Source organism: Panicum virgatum, chromosome 5K, assembly GCF_016808335.1.
Source record: "Panicum virgatum strain AP13 chromosome 5K, P.virgatum_v5, whole genome shotgun sequence".
Lineage (NCBI taxonomy): Eukaryota > Viridiplantae > Streptophyta > Magnoliopsida > Poales > Poaceae > Panicum > Panicum virgatum.
The window spans coordinates 58134602-58152558 of record NC_053140.1 but is presented as its reverse complement, the minus strand read 5'-3'; the positions used below and the strand labels follow the sequence as shown (position 1 = coordinate 58152558).

The 17957-nt window shown below is 42.6% G+C and overlaps 1 protein-coding gene across 11 annotated transcripts; it reads left to right on the top strand.

Annotated features, from left to right (window-relative positions):
* Positions 1-2399: 2399 nt before the first annotated feature.
* Positions 2400-14034, top strand: LOC120708964 (probable histone acetyltransferase HAC-like 3). Of its 11 annotated transcripts, none has more exons than XM_039994431.1 (19): positions 2403-2641; positions 3544-3653; positions 4283-4361; positions 6225-6397; positions 7439-7544; positions 7713-7956; positions 8038-8208; positions 8325-9295; positions 9555-9830; positions 9909-10184; positions 10912-11040; positions 11134-11334; positions 11425-11567; positions 11655-11940; positions 12020-12159; positions 12237-12315; positions 12404-12748; positions 13101-13324; positions 13442-14034. In XM_039994431.1, exons 4-19 carry the CDS (start codon positions 6240-6242, stop codon positions 13494-13496), a joined length of 3804 nt encoding a protein of 1267 aa, XP_039850365.1. In that variant the 5' UTR covers positions 2403-2641; positions 3544-3653; positions 4283-4361; positions 6225-6239; the 3' UTR covers positions 13497-14034. The 11 variants fall into 11 exon arrangements, with proteins under 11 accessions (XP_039850369.1, XP_039850365.1, XP_039850363.1 ...); XM_039994429.1 differs by having other exon boundaries at positions 4244-4361; XM_039994433.1 differs by having other exon boundaries at positions 2403-2725.
* The last annotated feature ends 3923 nt before the right edge of the window (positions 14035-17957 follow it).

The window sequence follows — 17957 nt, the reverse complement described above, 5'->3', positions numbered from 1 at the left end:
TTCACTTAAAAAAACAACATTTTTTTGGTGTCCCCTGAAATTTGAAAGCTATATTAACAAAAGTAAATGATGCACTAATCAATATTCAATAACCAAACATAAAGCCAAAAAAGAAAGAAAATGCATGAGATGGCTTGGCCGCTTAAACTTGCGAGACGACAAGAGCCAGCATGGCCGAACAGGGTGGGGCACAGACTGGGCATTGGTGATTGACGTTGCCGTCCTCTACTTGCTTGCCCTCACGCTACACTTGGACTTGGGAGCAGATGGAGCTGAACAGCATTGGAAGAGCAAGGGCGCAGGGAGCCAGCGCCAGGGAAGGTGCGCGTGTGTCGACGGTGCCACAGGTTACTCGTGTACGTCAGTACTTGAGAGCCGATCGGCAGATTGGGAAACGGAACATAGAGCAAGAAATCGTCGGATGAGTGGCCGGCCTAATGCAGTTTGGGGATTATTAACCTGGGCATGTAAGTATTGTGTAATAGTTGGACTTAATTTGGGGGTCCTTGGCTCGTGGGGGCCCTGTGCAGTGGCACCGCTCGCACGTGCCTCGGGACGGCCCTGGTGTAATCTTTGCCTTACCTGCGTGCCCACGAGATTCTTTCTTCTTCTTCTCCTTTTTCTTTTTCTCCGAACAATGTGCCGACTAGATGCCCTCTCTACAATGTTCCAAGTTCACCAGGACCAGTGGCGCACCGTGTCCGCCAAAAAAGAAAAAAAAAACTGAGCACGCGCTGGGCCGGCGGCGGCGGGGCGGCGCCACCGTCCGGCGCTGTGCAGGCTACCGCACAAAACTGTGGTTCTGCGGCCGGGCGGCGCACCACGTGCGCGGTGGTCAAGGGGTGCCCTGGAGGCCGGGGGATCGCCGGCGAGACCATGCGTTGGGCTCACGGAATTTCAGGAGGGTTGCTGCAGGCTGCAGCTGCAGGCTGAGATGGGACGTCGACGGCCATGGATATCATGGCCCTGTTTAGTTCCCTTCAAAATTCCAAAACTTTACAAGATTCTCCATCACATCGAATGTTTCAACGCATGCATGAAGTATTAAATGTAGCTAAATAAAATAACTAATTACACAGTTAGATTGTAATTTGCGAGACGAATCTTTTGAGCCTAGTTAACCCATGACGGGACAATAATTATCAAATACAAACGAAAGTGCTACAATGTTTTACACCCAAATCTTTACGCAACTAAACAAGGCCCATATCCTAGTTTTTCCTTTCGCGGGAATCAATCATGGTTGCATGGGAATGGGGAGAAACAGCGAGCAATAATTTGGGTTTTTCGGGGACGCGTCACGTCGTGCCCGCCGGTGAGGGCGATCGCCTTTTGCTCCTCCAGACAAAAATGTCGAGGGTGCGTCGGCTTTTTTTTTGAACATAATGTGCGTCGGCTTTTCCCTATCTGTTGTTATCGCCAGTCGCTGCTCACTACATCCGAACTTCTCTCTCCGTTCCAAATTATAGGTCCCCACCGGTGAGGGCGATCGCCTCTTTACTCCTCCAGACAAAAATGTCGAGGGTGCGTCGGATTTTCCCCTACCTGTTGTTATCGCCAGTCGTTGCTCCCTCCATCCGAACTTCTCTCTGTTCCAAATTATATGTCGTTTTGGCAAATCTAGATACATAATTTTTGACATGCATTTAGACATGGTGTTTATCTAAATACATAGCAAAAATTATGCATCTATATTTACCAAAACGACCTACAATTTGGAACGGAGGGAGTATATAAAAGTAAATATATTAAGACAAGTCTTAATATAGTTTTATGGAGAGTTTCATAGCATTAAATTCTATATCACATCATCAATTTTACTGACATGACAAGAAGAAATAAGGATGAGAAAAAATTTCATCCGGCGCAATTGTCTAGTTCTCAGTTAACTGGACCATGAAACTGTGCACTGAGATTGCCCTAAGTATTTGATTGGCTCTATATGTTTTTTATACATTTTTTGTAATTAGTATTGCTTTAATTAGATGGAACATACTTCTTATAGGATAAAATTTAAAGGCTAAAATAATATGTTTTAAGACGGAGGGACGTACCATTCTACTTTAGTGTAGTCATCCTGTTCTTTTTTTTTATCCCAAAATAGGCATCCTGTTCTTCTGGTACGCACTGCCTATTTCGGGCCTGTGACTGGATGGATTTTTTTTCTCTCGAGATTACCTGACTGGATGGGAGATTGATGAATCGGAACCGTTCTGGGCCGCAGGGCTAGCGCAGATGATAGGCCCTCGCGTGGCGCGTTCCATCTATCATGGGCTGCTTGTGCTGTTTCGAAGTTTTGGGCCGTGCAATTTGTACTGATCCGATCCGGTGTGTGCTGGTGGTGTGCAGAGGGGGGCGGCGTAAAGAAGATTTCCGGTCGGAGACGACGCGGAAGAGCGAGTGAGAGCGAGTGAGCGACCAGAGGGAAGGGCTGTTTCGAAAAAAAGGAAAATAGTTAGGGCGAGAGAGAAAACAACCCAGCGAAGAGGGAGCGGGGGATCGAAGCCCTAGGCGCGGTCGTCGGCGGCGCCGGAGTCCGTACATCGGAAGCGGGCCTCATGTCTGAGAGCGAGATCCGGTGAGAGGGCGCCCTCGGCACCATCAACAACGAGGAGTCCAGCATCGGGCTTAGGAACGAACGGTAGGATGCCCGCGTCCCTCTCAGCTCTCCCTCCCTTCTCTTCCTAGATGGGGCGGGGGTGCTCTGGTTGGGGCAGCCGGAGAGGTATGCGACGATGCGTCAGGGTTACGGATTCAACCACTTTTTTCCGTTTGTGTTTGGTTTTGGAATTTTCCTTTGCACGATTTCTGTTAGGGTTTCAGTCTTTTCATTGCAATTTCTATTCTTAAACTAGGCTGTGTATGAGTACGTAATGCTTATCTGTACTGAATGTTGCACGAACATACGAGTTAAAGTTATGCAAGGATCGTTGTTGGCTAGAGCTTCTAGTACGGGGTTTTGAGTTGTTCACATCTTGTTACCTTAGCTTGCACAGTATAATAGCACGATGAGCTAGGCCATATGCCTTTATTACAGTGAACCTTGCAGTAGTTGAGCAGGTTATGCATGTCCTAACGACTTTAGGAGCTAGGTTAAACATGAGCTAGTTATTATGGAAAGCCTTTTGGTTTTGCCCATTCGGAGTAATCCTGCTCCACTTGCTGAAGCATTACATTGGCATTGCACACGTTTTCTTCAAACTGCCATGTGCCTCAAACTGTAAGCTGAAAGGGCTAGGAACTTCGGCCACCTTTGGATGTCTGTTACACCAAAATTGAGAATGATATGTCTCTTCGGAGACATCCGATAAAATCGAGAATGATATGTGTTCCAGAGTCCCATTATATTTAGTTGCCAAACTGTGATTTGCCATGCACCTATTCAAGTGTTGACAAAAAAGGCAGATGTTTTATTTTTAGGCCCACATACTTCAGTTCCAAATCATATTCTTTGTTGGAGATGTCGCTTCCACTTAATGTCATGTGCCTTGTGTGCTTATTTGTTGTATTTGTAACGGTGGGATTGCATGTTTTGTCGCACAGCTAACCGTCTGTGGCAAGCTGTCAACCGACTTGCTTCTTTTTGGTATTGACTAGCGGGCAAAGTTGTCTTCTAGGCACGAGTTGTCTTCCAGATACTTAATATATTTGGGGTATGTGTATTTTACCAGTCTTAAATATAGTCAAATCCATGGGAATTACAAAGCCGCATGCAGTTTACCTTCATTGTTTTCTGGAGAGCAAAATAATAAACTTAATGTTGTTAATAGCATTTGGACAGTACTAAGTTTGGGTCCTATTATTTAGTACTTATCTATCTGAGCCTTTTTAAATATGAGTAATATCCTTATCTAATGTCAGCATATTTGAGTAATATCCTTTTTGAACCTTTTCAATTTATACAATGTTGCTGTCTAGTCTGCCTAGGTGGCTGCCTGAACCCAATTAGATTTTAAGCATGATACAATACATGTCTCGATTCCCGAGCCTAGGCATTTCAAAAGATTGTACATCAACTTACATTTGTTTTATTATTTCTTGATCTTGAAGACACTAAAAATTTCTCTTTTTATGAGACGCATATTGGCTTTCATATTTTCCCAAGTCTGAAACCTTCTAATATTTTTCTCCTGATGCTTTCATTAAAATAATTTACATGGAGCTAAGTTGTATGTTCTTTTAGCTCCGAAAATTTTTCTTTGCTCTTTCTCTTTCTTCTGGTCTACTCTGATTGCATTAACAGGTCATTTTGTTGTTACAATTTGCTGATTTGGAACTGAAGGTCGTAAGAATGATGGCCAACAGATTACTCCTGGTGACAAGATATATGAGTACATACTGTTTTGAGAAGTGATATAAAGGTAATGATTGTAAAATCAAAACGATGCCTCTTAAGGTTTAAATTTCTGTCATTGTTACTATTGAACAAAAAGTTTCCATACTATTTTGCCTAGCCTATTTATGTAAGTTGTGCCATCATTTATTTGGTATATCTTATTCCTTATGCTGTTCAGAATTGTGCATTTTTCCTCGGCTGTTTGTGTAAGCTGTGCCATCATTGATTTGGTATATCTTATTCCTTGTGACGTGTGGCATTTTGATTGGACAAAAAACTGACTGATTCATGAATAGAAACTTAGCTGGTTGTTAGGTAGTGAGTGCCTTCTGTATGCCTGTGCAAAATATGTGGTCGAATTGGTGTGCCAAAAGCTAATCATTCCCAGGTCCAAATCCAGGACGTCAGCACATCTGACTACTTGAGCCACCCGGACCGTTGAAGCCGAAAGCACTCTGACAGTGCCTATAATCTCAAGTTTACCAGGATAATCTTGAGCTCTGATCAATCCGCTCTTGTGGATCACAACCTTTTGCATTGGCTTCCTCCACCCAGTCAAATATTATCCTCCCCCAGCTCTAGAAAAAAAGGAAATAATCTGCCCCCATCCAGTTCGTCACCCACACTGGCGGACCTCTGTAGAGGTGAAACGGGGTACTGCCCTCCCTCCCGGTCAAGGAAATTGCTTTAAGATATGGTATATTAGCATAGTTGTAATCAGTAGATTAGCTTAGTTAGCAGTAATTGCCCCCTCCTTCCATATGGACCACGTTCCACCACTGGTCACCCGCACCCTCCAAAATGTATCCCAAACAAACCAACTACTCGTTAGTCTTAAAAAAACACGATGCCAAATAAGGCGAAAACCTCCCTAGGCCAACAAGCCAACTACTTGAGGTCCGAATCAGGTATCTGTCTTGAGTCCGCCTTGACTTATTTCTGTTTTCTCCCTCCTCGTTACCCTTGCCTGACTTTGACCGCCTCCTCTCCACCTATGCCACCGCCTCAACCTAACTCTAGCTCCGGCACTGGTGCAGCTGGAGTGCTAGGATCCTGCCTGCCGTACCCAGTGCCATATCACTGCAGGGGAAAGCTAGATTGTGCCCCCGCTCTGGGCCCTTAGCAGCTGGGAACGTGGAACGATGCTATATTCCTCATCCTGAGAAGTGAGAACAATTATGTTCCTGCAGTGTAAAAACATTCCATAAGTATCGTGCCACGTTCCTCGGTCCACATTCCTCGATCATTGATCCAGGAACTTGGTGACTATGGTCCGCCCCCTGCCCCCATGTCAGGCTTACTCCAGTCTGATCCAACACCTCTCGCTGCAGGAGTCGTGGTGCCGGTTGGCTCAGGTTTGGCTTTTCTTGGGTTCTTGTTTATTTTTGTTGGGCGCCAGCTTGCGATTTCTGCCTTGTGCCCTTGCTCTACGCGGGTTGTCTGATCTTGTAGTGTTAATTTCAGTCTTTTATAATTAATTATTTCTAATATCGTTTGATGATCAGAAAAAAAGAAAATAAAAATGATGCTGATAGTTGTTGAGTTGTCGATGCATGCTGAAATCCTTACATTTTAGCTTTAGTTATCGTGCAGTAAAGCTTGCTGCGGCTTCCTTGTAAGCCAGTTTTTGGCAATGTGTAGACGTGTAGTATCTGTGGTGTGCGCGTCAGTATAAGGTCAGAGCATGGTCCTTATGCTCTTATGTGTAAATTGTTTACCTTTTTTTAGGCAATTTACTTCAGACCAATGACTATATGTTCTGTTTCTAGTATGACTTATTGTGTGCTGCTTTGCTTTGCGTTATTGATCTGTCGCTTGTCCTCACTATGTGGGTGCTTGCACCTGCTGATTGAACTCCTTGATGACATGATGAATTTCTGCATTTCAGGTGAACATTACCAGCATGATGACTCAGACCCTGCAAGGGAAAGTTATGGCCTCCAATGTGCCGAGCAGCTTTTCTATTCGGCAACAGATGTCACCGAGTGATTTTGAGATGCTTCAGCCGGATAACATGGATCAGTCTACCTCTCCGATTCGCAGCATTATCATGCAAAAAATGTAAGTTAGCATTATCATTCAAAAAATGTAAGTTAGCATTATCATTAAAAAAATGTAAGTTTGGAAACCACCAACATCCATAGTAGTTTCGACTTGTAAATTACTAAATGCTTTTAATACGGGTGTTTGTTGTGAACAAGCGATCATTGTCAATACTGGTACATTCTAGGAATTCAAACATCTACTTTAATGCATTTAATTCTTGGAATGCTCATCTTCATGCTTGGTAATGGAGATGTGTTCATATTTTTTCTTTCGAACATGATATATGTTCATATTTGTCTATGTGAGCACGCATTGTTCCGGGGTTCTGTGCAAATAAATGCATTGGCTTCATTTCTTGACATCTAAAGTATGTTTGCCAAGTGCTTGAAATTTGGTACTTCAGAATCATCCATTCTTTGGGTAGCTCCAGATGATTGGCTGGTGCATTTTCTCTTGTTGGAAGAAAATCCAGAAAAAAACATTATAAGTGTCAATTTTTAGTGGAATTTTGCATGCAAATGTTTAATAGTGGCAACTGATACCGTTTCCAGTCTATCATGCTTTCATGTTGAATTAATATACGGCTGAGGAATTTTTCATCTTATTTGTATTTTGCTGATATAGCATGGTTAATCTTATACTTTGTTATATTACTGCTACACTTGTACTTCGGTATACTCCAGTAGAGATATAAAAATGTTTTAGTTAATTCCCATTGGTAGTACTAGAGGAGGGTGGTTGAAACAGAGATGCTTTGGTTCATTTTTATCTTCTTTGGTATACATCTTTTCCTGCACAATTCAGTAGTCTAAATTTTCTTCAATTAGTACTTTAGTATATTACTAGAGGTTGGTTTCAACAGAGATACTTTGGTTCATTTTTATCTATTTGGTGTACTTTTTTTCCTGCATAATTCAGTACTTTAAAATTTCTTCAGGAATTCTAGAGAATGGTTCGAAAAGATATACTGGGTTCATTTTTCCCCATCCCTTTCCTTTTGCCGGCATATCTCTTTTTTCACGCAGTATCTTCTGATGCTTCTTTTCATCTATCTAGTGCAACTTGCCTGAAAAAGAGGGAACAATTTACCAAAGTCAGCCCAGATCACCTTCTGAAAATTTCAAGAAATATTGACGAAGTACTCTACAGAAGTGCTCCAAAGGTTTGTGTTCCTTAATGCTGCCATGCAACTACAGTACATTATATAGCATGCTAAAGATATAGGTCTGATTCTTGCTCTTCAATTACATCCTCATATAAATCAGCTACATGTTTGACTGAGGCTAACTGATTCTTGCACTTGCTAACACCTAGCCCTTTTCTATTATAGGTTCATTACATGGATCTCAACACTCTAGAAGTTAGGGTGAATGCTTTGCTCAGTTCTGTATCGAATAGAAACCACAGAGGTTCGGTGATATCTTCAGCAGCTTCATCGACAAAGAATTTACAACAGCTGCCTGGAATACAGATGGCAGACTCTACTGTATATCATGATATAGTTGCCCCTGCATTTGCTAATATGCCTGTATGTGCAAGAGGCGTGCCTACACATTCTATATTTACTTCTCAGAGTAAGTTGGGATGATGAGTTCTATTTTTATCTCACAACATGCCTTTAAATCTATAATTCTTTATTGATTATATTTTGGCAGGATATGTACCACATAATTACAATGTGGCAGCTGCTAATTTTCCTCAGCCTGAAAGCTTTGGGGACACCATAGTTGCTCCATGTGTGTCAGCACTTCCAAAATATAGTTCAGGCCTTGGTGAGATTGCCAGTGCTGGATTACCAAATGGCCATGTAAAGGACAATTGTCCAGGTAAATTATTTGCATCTGTCGTCTTACATATTTGATTCGATTGTAAATGACCATTTGCACTTCCACATATTTGGTTTGGTTATCACATAATAAATGATACGAGCGAATTTTGCCAGGTGATGCTCATCCTGTTGATAGTCCAATATCATCTATGTCTGGGAGTTCCAGTCCTCTATCAGCCGTGTTTGATTCAACCACAAGTTCCAGTGCAATGATAAGATTGCCAGTTGATTCTGTCTCTAAATCATCCGGACAAAAACTTTCTGCAGGTTCTGATGTATATTCCACCAATGAAGGACAATCATTTCAACAGTGCAGAGAATATGAGAAAGAGTTAGAGGGTGCATGGAGCCAGCCAGGAGAGCAGTCAATCCCATCAAATAACACAACCGAAAGACATGAAATATACCTCAAAGGAGAATGTCATCTTGACAGATGCATGGAAATGGAAGAAAAATATTGGCACGTGTCGGACTGTGAAGGTTTGTGCAGGGACAAATACTCAACTTTAAGCACCCCTTGTGCCCAGCACCAGTGCTTCATGACAGATTGTGATCCTTGTGACCCTGAGAGAGAAAGAGTTGAGAGATCTGACCAGACATCAAATAGCACAATATCAAAGCCAACTTCTACTGTTTCAGATGAATCTTACGGCAAGCGTCCAGCAAAACGCCTGAAGGCTGATGTCCCCAGTCCTGTCAATCAGAATCAAGCAGAGACTCCAAAGGAGCAAAAGCCTGTTGTGAAGGAGAATCATGGATGTGGTGAAACAGTACAATCAGAAATCACTGAATTACCAACAAAGTCACCTCGCAGTTCCTTGGGTGACAGTAATACCGGCACTGATAATATGCTAGAGCAGGGTAGTGAAGATGTACATAACATGGAGATTGTTGCAGAAGAAGGATTGTACTGTGTAAAGGGTGACATTGAGATGAAAGACTCTAAGACTGTTTCATTGGATCAGACATTGAGTGGGGTCAATGGGACTTCGAGGAGAAAACGAGGGGCTTCTATACTTTACGCATTAACTGCTGAGGAGCTTAGAGATCACATGAGTAGTCTAATAAACCAGGATACTTGTCTGGTGAGTGAATAACTATATCGATCTCCTGTGTTTTCTATAACTGTGAGTAGACTTGATTCTTGTTTAATCCTGTTGTATCAACATATGATTTCACCAAGAAATCATAGTTATATATTATCTTGCACATAATGATATATAACTATTTGATTACTTGGTGATAGATGGGGTCAATTCCATCAATCTATCGTTCAGAATTTTATCTATTTATTTAGAACTGTAGTTCACATCCCTGATCATGATTTTCCTTGTTTTTTTTCAGAGCAAGGTGACATCTCATGAAATCCAAGTAATTGAAGGCTTGCCTGATCAGAATACATGCAGTTTGTGTGGGATGGAGAGGCTTCTTTTTGAACCACCTCCACGATTTTGCGCTCTCTGTTTCAAGATAATAAATTCTACAGGGTGCTACTATGCTGAAGTTGAAAATGGAAAGGATAAAACTTCTATTTGTAGCAAATGCCACCCTTTAAGCGGTTCAAGAGCTAAATATGTGAAGAAATATAATTATGCTGAAACAGATGCTGAGGCTGAATGGGTACTGTGCTTTTCATCTTTCAAGTTATCCTTATGTATTAATTAATTACTCATTTTTTGTTTACCAATGTCATTTCAGTGGGTCCAGTGCGACAAGTGCAAAGCTTGGCAGCATGAAATCTGTGCTCTTTTTAACAGAAAATGTGAAGGGGCGAAGGATGAATATACTTGTGCAAAATGTTTTTTGAAGGAAAAAGATAGTGGAGACATTCATGCTCTGGAGTCATCCACTGTTCTCGGAGCACGTGAGTTACCAAGAACTAAACTAAGTGATCATATTGAGCAAAGGCTTTCTGAGAGGCTTGAGCAGGACATGCAACAGAGGGCAAGGGCCTCAGGAAAAGGTGCTGAAGAGGTAAACATCTGAAACATCCAGACATAAGAACTATGCCTGGTTCATACTTCATACTTGCTACTATTGAGTGTATACTTATGGATTTCACTTCTAGTTATATTAAACACCTGTTTAAATCTAATTTCTATTTCAATTCTCGGTATATGTTAGTCTTTTACACTGTCTGTTGTGTAAGTCTTTTTGCTATTTTCAACATTTACATAATTCAGCACTGAAAAATTGTCTGCACTTGAAATGCATTTGTGTTTTTGTTCCTAGTATAATTACACTGTCTGTTGTTAGTCCTTGTCCTAATATTTCATTGGCAGTGCATATTTAATTGGTTTGATGAAGCATGATAACTGTATTGATTTTTTTATAATATATATAACTAATAGGCTTCTTTTCATTTTTTTTTACTATCTGTATTATTGAGACTGTGTTTACATTTCATTGGACACCATGAAAGATGGTCAGCGCACATAAGAGTTCACAGCATTAGTTTTTCTCACCCTTTAGTTTGATGCTATCCAGGTCATAATACAATCCTATCGGAAACTTTGGAAGTTTAGAATTTTGGAGAAGATTGTGACCATTGATGCTTATTCACATCGGACTACACATGCTTTGTTAGAATAATCAGACCATCTATGTGCATTTTTATTTGCTTTAATCTCTGGGAATTGTATAGAAAAATGATGTCAGCTGTGCGTAAGGTTTATTTAACTTTTATCCTTTGTGCTATTAGGTACCACGAGTTGAAGGTCTTACAGTTAGAGTAGTATCTTCAGCTGACAGAGTGCTGCAAGTTCAACCACGTTTTCATGAATTCTTTACACAAGAAAAGTATCCTGGGGAATTTCCATACAAATCAAAGGTACAGGATTGTTGGTTACTTGACCAGTATAGATTTTTTAGCTGTTTAATGGATAACTGTAGCTATCTTGACTGACTTATGTCTTCTGTATAGGCAATTCTCTTGTTTCAAAAGATTGAAGGTGTGGATGTTTGCCTGTTCGCCATGTATGTACAGGAGTACGGTTCAGATTGCCCATCGCCAAATCAAAGGCATGTTTATCTTGCATATATCGATTCTGTCAAGTACTTCAGGCCTGAAATCAAATCTGCAAGTGGGGAGGCTCTCCGTACCTTTGTGTATCATGAAATTTTGGTATGAGAATTGCAAATCACCGGACCAATATTTCTCTTCTTGCAATTATATTATGTTTCTCTAGTCTGATCATTCTACTGTTTATTGTAGATTGGTTATCTGGACTACTGTAAGAAACGAGGATTCGTAAGTTGTTCCATATGGACTTGCCCATCTACTAAGCGTGATGATTATGTTTTATATTGTCATCCAACAGTTCAAAAGATGCCCAAGTCGGACAAGCTTCGAAGCTGGTTTGTCCTTCAATTATAATATATCAATGAATTAAATATAATATATTTTATGGCTCCTCATTTGTGTCTATTATTGATAAATTTTAGGTATCAGAACTTGATCAAGAAGGCTGTTAAGGAGGGTGTAGTTGTGGAGCGTAATACACTCTCTGACTTTTTCCTTCAGCCTGCCAATGAATGCAAGGCCAATATCTCAGCAGCATGCTTGCCATACTGTGAAAATGACTTCTGGCCTGGAGAAGCAGAGAGGCTCCTTGAGAAGAAAGATGATAAAACCTCACTGAAGAAAGAGACACAAGTAGGAAGGCTCTTACGTGTTGCCAAACGTGACGACAGAAAAGGAAACCTTGAGGATATATTACTTGTGCACAAGGTTATTTTAGTTTATTTATGTCCTTTTGCCATTCCAGCATTTTGTGGGTACCTAACATCTTATTTTTCACTGTTGCTAGCTTGGAGAAAGGATGCGCACCATGAAAGAAGACTTCATTATGCTTTGTCTGCAGCAGTTTTGCAAGCACTGTCACCAACCTATTGTATCTGGCAGAAGTTGGGTTTGCACCAGCTGTAAAAATTTCCATCTTTGTGACAAGTAAGCATTTGGTGGAAGTTGGGTCTTGCACGAGCATTGAATTTTTTTTGTTATTGATTATGTGTTGGTTATCTTAGGTGTCATGCAGAGGAGCAGAATACAGCACAGAAGGACAGGCATCCAGCCACAACAAAACAGAAGCATGCATTTCAAAGAGTATGTATGCAAATTTTATTTTTGGGCTCGATCTTTTATTCTTTTCAATCAATTAAGACAGAAACATCCTTTTATTACTTTCCCACAGATAGAGGTTGAACCTCTTCCAGAGACTAACGATGGGGATCCAACAATGGAAAGCAAGTATTTTGACAGCAGAATAGATTTCTTGAAGCACTGTCAAGATAATCAATTCCAATTTGATACGCTCCGGCGGGCAAAACATTCTACAATGATGATTCTTTATTATCTACACAATTCAACTTGTTCTGCTTGCCACCGTGCTGTGGATCAATGCTTGGTGTGGCAGTGCCTAGAGTGCCTAGGCTGCACCTTTTGTGATCTATGCTACAAACAAAATGGTGAAAATTTGCATATTCATGAATTAAGACAGATTGACACGAGCAAAACAATGCAAAAGAATACTATACAGGTATCCCTCTTACATTAGTAACCGTAACTTCTAGATATCTTATGTTGTGTTCCTGAGTCAACAAAGTTTAAACCTTTGCAAGCTTATCTGGTGTTCTTTTCTTTTGTCGTTGTTTTTACAAGATGATCTTGGGCATATGTGGCAAATCTCATGTGGATTAGTCCCTTATTTCGTAGACTATAACTTCAAAGTTTTCATGTGAAATTTGCTGCCGCATATTTTAGAATGTTAAGGTGTTAATCTGCATCCATTAATTTCGTTAATTGCTATCAGTTCCATAGTTGCTTGGCTTTCAGATTTGTACATGATAGTTGGTCTTGTGTTTTTAAGAACCTTGTGCACATTTCCAAAGCAGGACTACATCGAATGCCTTGTGCATGCATCCAGATGCTTCGATCCTTGTAACTGCACTCTTCAAGTTTGTTTAACCTTGAAGAAATTGTTCTTCCATGGTATACGATGTGATATCCGTGCCCGCAATCAGGGAGGTTGCAATAAGTGTGTCTTCATGTGGAAACTTCTGCTATACCACTCCAAACATTGCAACGGCGCAGACTGTAAGGTTCCCAGATGCAGGTAAAGCCATGGGTCGTCTGAATTATTCAGCTCGTCTCTCTTGAAATGCATCTGCGTTGCTTGATAGACCCTACCTCTTCCATTAGCTTACCCTCAAATGTTTTGTAATCCTTGTAGGGATATAAAAGCATATGTGGCTGAGAAGGTGAAGCTTGCTGGTCCTGTGTTGTAGCAGGCCAGTGGATCAGAAGCTGGCTTCTTGTATAAATTTTGTAAAATTTTGTTGATGAAAATGCAATAAACTGCGGTTGGCCGTCGCTGATGGATGGAACTGCAAGGTAAATAAAGCGGTGACCTGGTGCTGCTGGTGAGGCGTCTTCATCGGAATTATTTGTTCCGCTGGTTTTCCTGGCATTGGCAGAAGAAAGACAAGGCCAGTATGCTGAGCTTCTGCAATTTGTCGCGGCCTATGAGCATGGCATCAGTATGCCTAATTTACTGTCATTGAGGGAATTACCGACGGGAGCTTACATAGGCAACCTGACATTTGTTTTAGTGCCCGTACATACCATGTACATATAGTTACTAGTTAGTCTGCCCCCTTGCAACTTAACTCATAGGTGGGTCAACATGATAGATGGTTCCGTTTTCTTCATTGCCTTTCAGTTTTATTCCAGATTGTATTGAACAAGGCCACATTTTTGTTCGGTGTTGCTGTGCTGTGGCATCCAATCCAAATTCATTGAATGAATGTGTATATTTACATCTCACACTGGCTTGTGATTAGATTTCATATGTTCATTGGTAAGATATATATTTGTTTCATCGCAGATCTCCTTCGACTCTGATTGAATTTCTACCCTCCGTCGTCAATGGCGGCGAGTGATGGTGGACGACGGGGTCTGCTGTCGCCTGAATTTTATATATGGGAAATGCAGCTGCCTACGTGCTCATCAGTCGTCGGCTCATCTCCATGTGGTGCACTGGTCCATGTAGTAGAGGACTACCACCAGGACGGCACGACTTCTACTTGAGTGTTTAACATGTTCCACGAGCTCGGTGCCAGTCGCGTCGTCGGCTTCGGCTGCCACTACCGCCTCGTCGCCGGCCGGCCGGGTGGGCGGGTGGCGGACCTGTCACTGCCGCCGTACTCGCAGCCCATGGCATTCCCGTGGTGCTCCGTGCGCTCGGCTCACCGGCAGCTCTGCGGGGTTCAATAGACGGGTACGGGAGTCGTCTCATTACGAAGGCGGCGACTGCCGGCCAACGAGTGGTCGAGGGGTGGCCGTGCCCGTGCCCGTGCTGTAGACTGTAGTGCGTTGGGGTCACGGAATTTCAGGGGTCGCAGGAATCTAGTGTCGAGGGTGTCTAGTCAACTGTTGCTGCTAGCACGCATGGCTTATTTCGGAACCAACGACTGGACTGGATTTTTTGCAGCGCTCCCTTCTATATCAATTCGAAATGTTTGCGTTTTTCAAATATTTTTTTTGGATGTTTGCATCACACGATATGATTCAACAATGCTGAAAGGGAAAAAAATTATTAATTGCCCAAACCATATGCAAAGTTGAAAAGGTTTAAACCTTGATATTGTTTGCAACCGATGCATCCTATAAATTCCCATCTGCATTTCTTAAAGAATTTCTTAAAGAAACTTAAAAAACCAAAACCGAAATACACATTTTTTTTAAAAAAAAAGGAAAAAAAAACTCAACACACCGTCCTTGTTTTTTTGAGGGGTAGAAAACAACTCACTGATGAACAGAAATAGTCTGAATACAAACGCCCTCAGGCGGATTACAGAACCACACATGGCGGCCAACCGAATTGTAGATGGCACTCCTTGCCAGCTTTAGTGCTTCTTGATTGAATTCTCTCCGCTCGTGGACAAAATCAATCTTCAGGAAACTTGTCATTGACTCCTTGATTTCTCGGGTGATGTGGCCATACTAACCCATCCCATCTTCCTGAAGACTTCTTACTGCGTTCAAGCAGTCGCTAGCAACTCTGACCTTCTGGAAAAGGAGGCCGCTCGCCAAAGCCAAGCCTTCCCAAGATCTCCAAAGTTTCTGGATCAAATACGCCAGAAAACACTAGTGTTGATGCACCAAGAAAGGAGCCTGATCTATCACAGGCAACAGCCGCAACAGATGCTTGGTTGGCATTCTTTGATGTTGCAGCATCCACGTTAATCTTAACAAAGTCCAGTGGAGGGGGAATCCATCTGGCACCCTGGTACTGCACTTGCTTATTTTCCCTTGGCATGGGTTTCGTCAGCTCCAAGTCAGCAATATAATGGCTGATGAAGCTGTGCGTCGACAGCGGGGATTGGAAAATAGCTTCATGGATTGCCTTTCTCCTTCCATACCAGATAGCCCACATCGTGACTACTACCCGTACTAGATCATCGCTGGCCAGTTCGGAGAATACATGTGCCAGCCACGCCCTCGCGCCCTGCTCCTGCAATTCTCCAATGAGGTCGGTGATCTCATCCTTCTCTAGAGCCCACACGCATTTCGCCATGTTGCACTCCAGAAGTGAGTGCTTCCAAGAATCCTCCAGCCCACAGATCGCACAGGAGCTGCTTGCAGCCATATTTCGAAGATGAAGAACATCGCCAAAAGGAATAGACTATCGCGCCAAGCGCCACAGAAACAATCTGATGTTGGAAGGAACAGACTTATAGTTAGACTTTCCTGGCCGGCCATCTAACCATGCCGTCATCTTTTCTCTATTCATCACCAGCATACGATAGGCTGATCTCACCGAGAACACCCCTTTTCTTTCATAATGCCATGCCCAGAAATCATTCTGGCGTCTCATGCTGAGAGGAATTCCACTGATCACCTCGACATCCATTGGGTTGAAGTAGTGCTCCAACTTGTGCTGATCCCATCGTGCTTCAGATTGGTCAATCAGCTCGCTTACCATGATCGGAGGATCTGGCTTATCTGTCGGCACAGGCCGGAGAAGGCCATCCCTGGGTAGCCAATTCATGGACCAGATTTTGGTTGAGTCACCACTGCCTATCCTCCGTATGATTCCCTGCGACAAAACTTCTTTGCCCTCCATAATTGCCCTCCAGATTCGCGAAGGACGCACTCCCAGACCTGCTCCCAAGAAATCCCCATGAGGATAGTACACAACCCTCAGAACACGTGCACTTAGCGAGTCAGGACCCTGCAGAATTCTCCATGCTTGTCTAGCCAACAGGGCAAGATTAAATAACTCTATGTCACGAAAGCCTAATCCTCCACAGAATTTCGGCTTTGTCATATCATCCCAGGCAACCCAACAAGTCTTTCTTTTTCCTTCTTTGCTTCCCCACCAGAATTTGCGAAGAACACTGTTAATATGTTCACACAATCCCCGTGGTAATTTAAAGTAGGACATGGAATATGTAGGAATCGCTTGAGCCACAGCTTAGATCAAAATTTCCTTACCTCCTGCTGACAGCGACGGCTCCATCCACCCCTGAACCCGCTTCCAAACTCTGTCTTTCAAGTACTTGAAAGCGCCACTTACCGAGACCCCCACATCTGATGGATTGCCAAGGTATTTGTCGCTCAAGGACATATTGTGAACTTCCAGCAGATTCATTATTTCTCCCTTAGTGCTCTGAGGAACACCTTTGGCAAAATGAATAGATGATTTGTCCATATTCACCTGCTGGCCCGACGCCTTACAATATATTTGCAATATCTCCTTAATCTCCTGTGCACTCGCCACATTAGCTCTGAAAAACAGCAGGCTATCATCTGCGAAGAGTAGGTGACTGACCACCGGAGCCGGCGGGCGCCACCATGATACCACTTAAGTGCGATGACTGAATTCTTGATTTTATCAGGCACGAGAGGCCCTCTGCTGCTAACAGAAATAAATATGGAGAGATAGGATCCCCCTGGCGGATTCCTCTCGACAGTCTAAACTTGTTAAGGCATTCACCATTAAATAGAACCGAGAAAGAGACCGAGGAAACCAATCGCATTACCATCTGTACCCAAAGTTGATGGAAGCCGAGTCGAAGCATAATCGCCTGAAGATAGCACCATTCAACCCGGTCATATGCCTTCCGCATGTCAAGCTTCAGCGCACAACAGCGTAAGTCCCGAGCTTTTTTCTGTTTCATAGAATGCATACACTCGTAAGCAGTAATTATGTTATCAGTAATAAGACGGCCAGGAACAAAAGCAGATTGCTCTTCAGCAATGATCTGGGGAAGGATACGCTTGAGGCGATTAGCAACCACCTTCGACGCAATTTTATAGATTACATTGCATAGACTTATGGGTCTATATTGGCCCAGATCATCAGCCTTTTCCACCTTCGGAATCAGAACCAACAAGGTCTCGTTAATGCTTGCCACATCATCTTCACCTCGTAAAATTTGTAGCACCACCGAAGTAAGTTCTTCCCCACACAGTTCCCAGTGGCGCTAGAAGAAGTGCGCCGGGAATCCGTCGGGCCCAGGAGCTTTTGTTGGAAACATCTGAAAAAGGGCTTCTTTCACCTTCTTACTGTTAAAAGGTGTAAGGAGCATGTCGTTCATCTCTGGTGTGACTTTTATTGGGACATTTTGTAGCACTCTCTCCATGTCACTAACCCCCTCTGAACTGAACAAACTTTTGTAAAAGTTTGTCGCTAAACTGCCCATCTCCTGGGCATCCTCAGTTACTTGACCATCAGGCCGCTT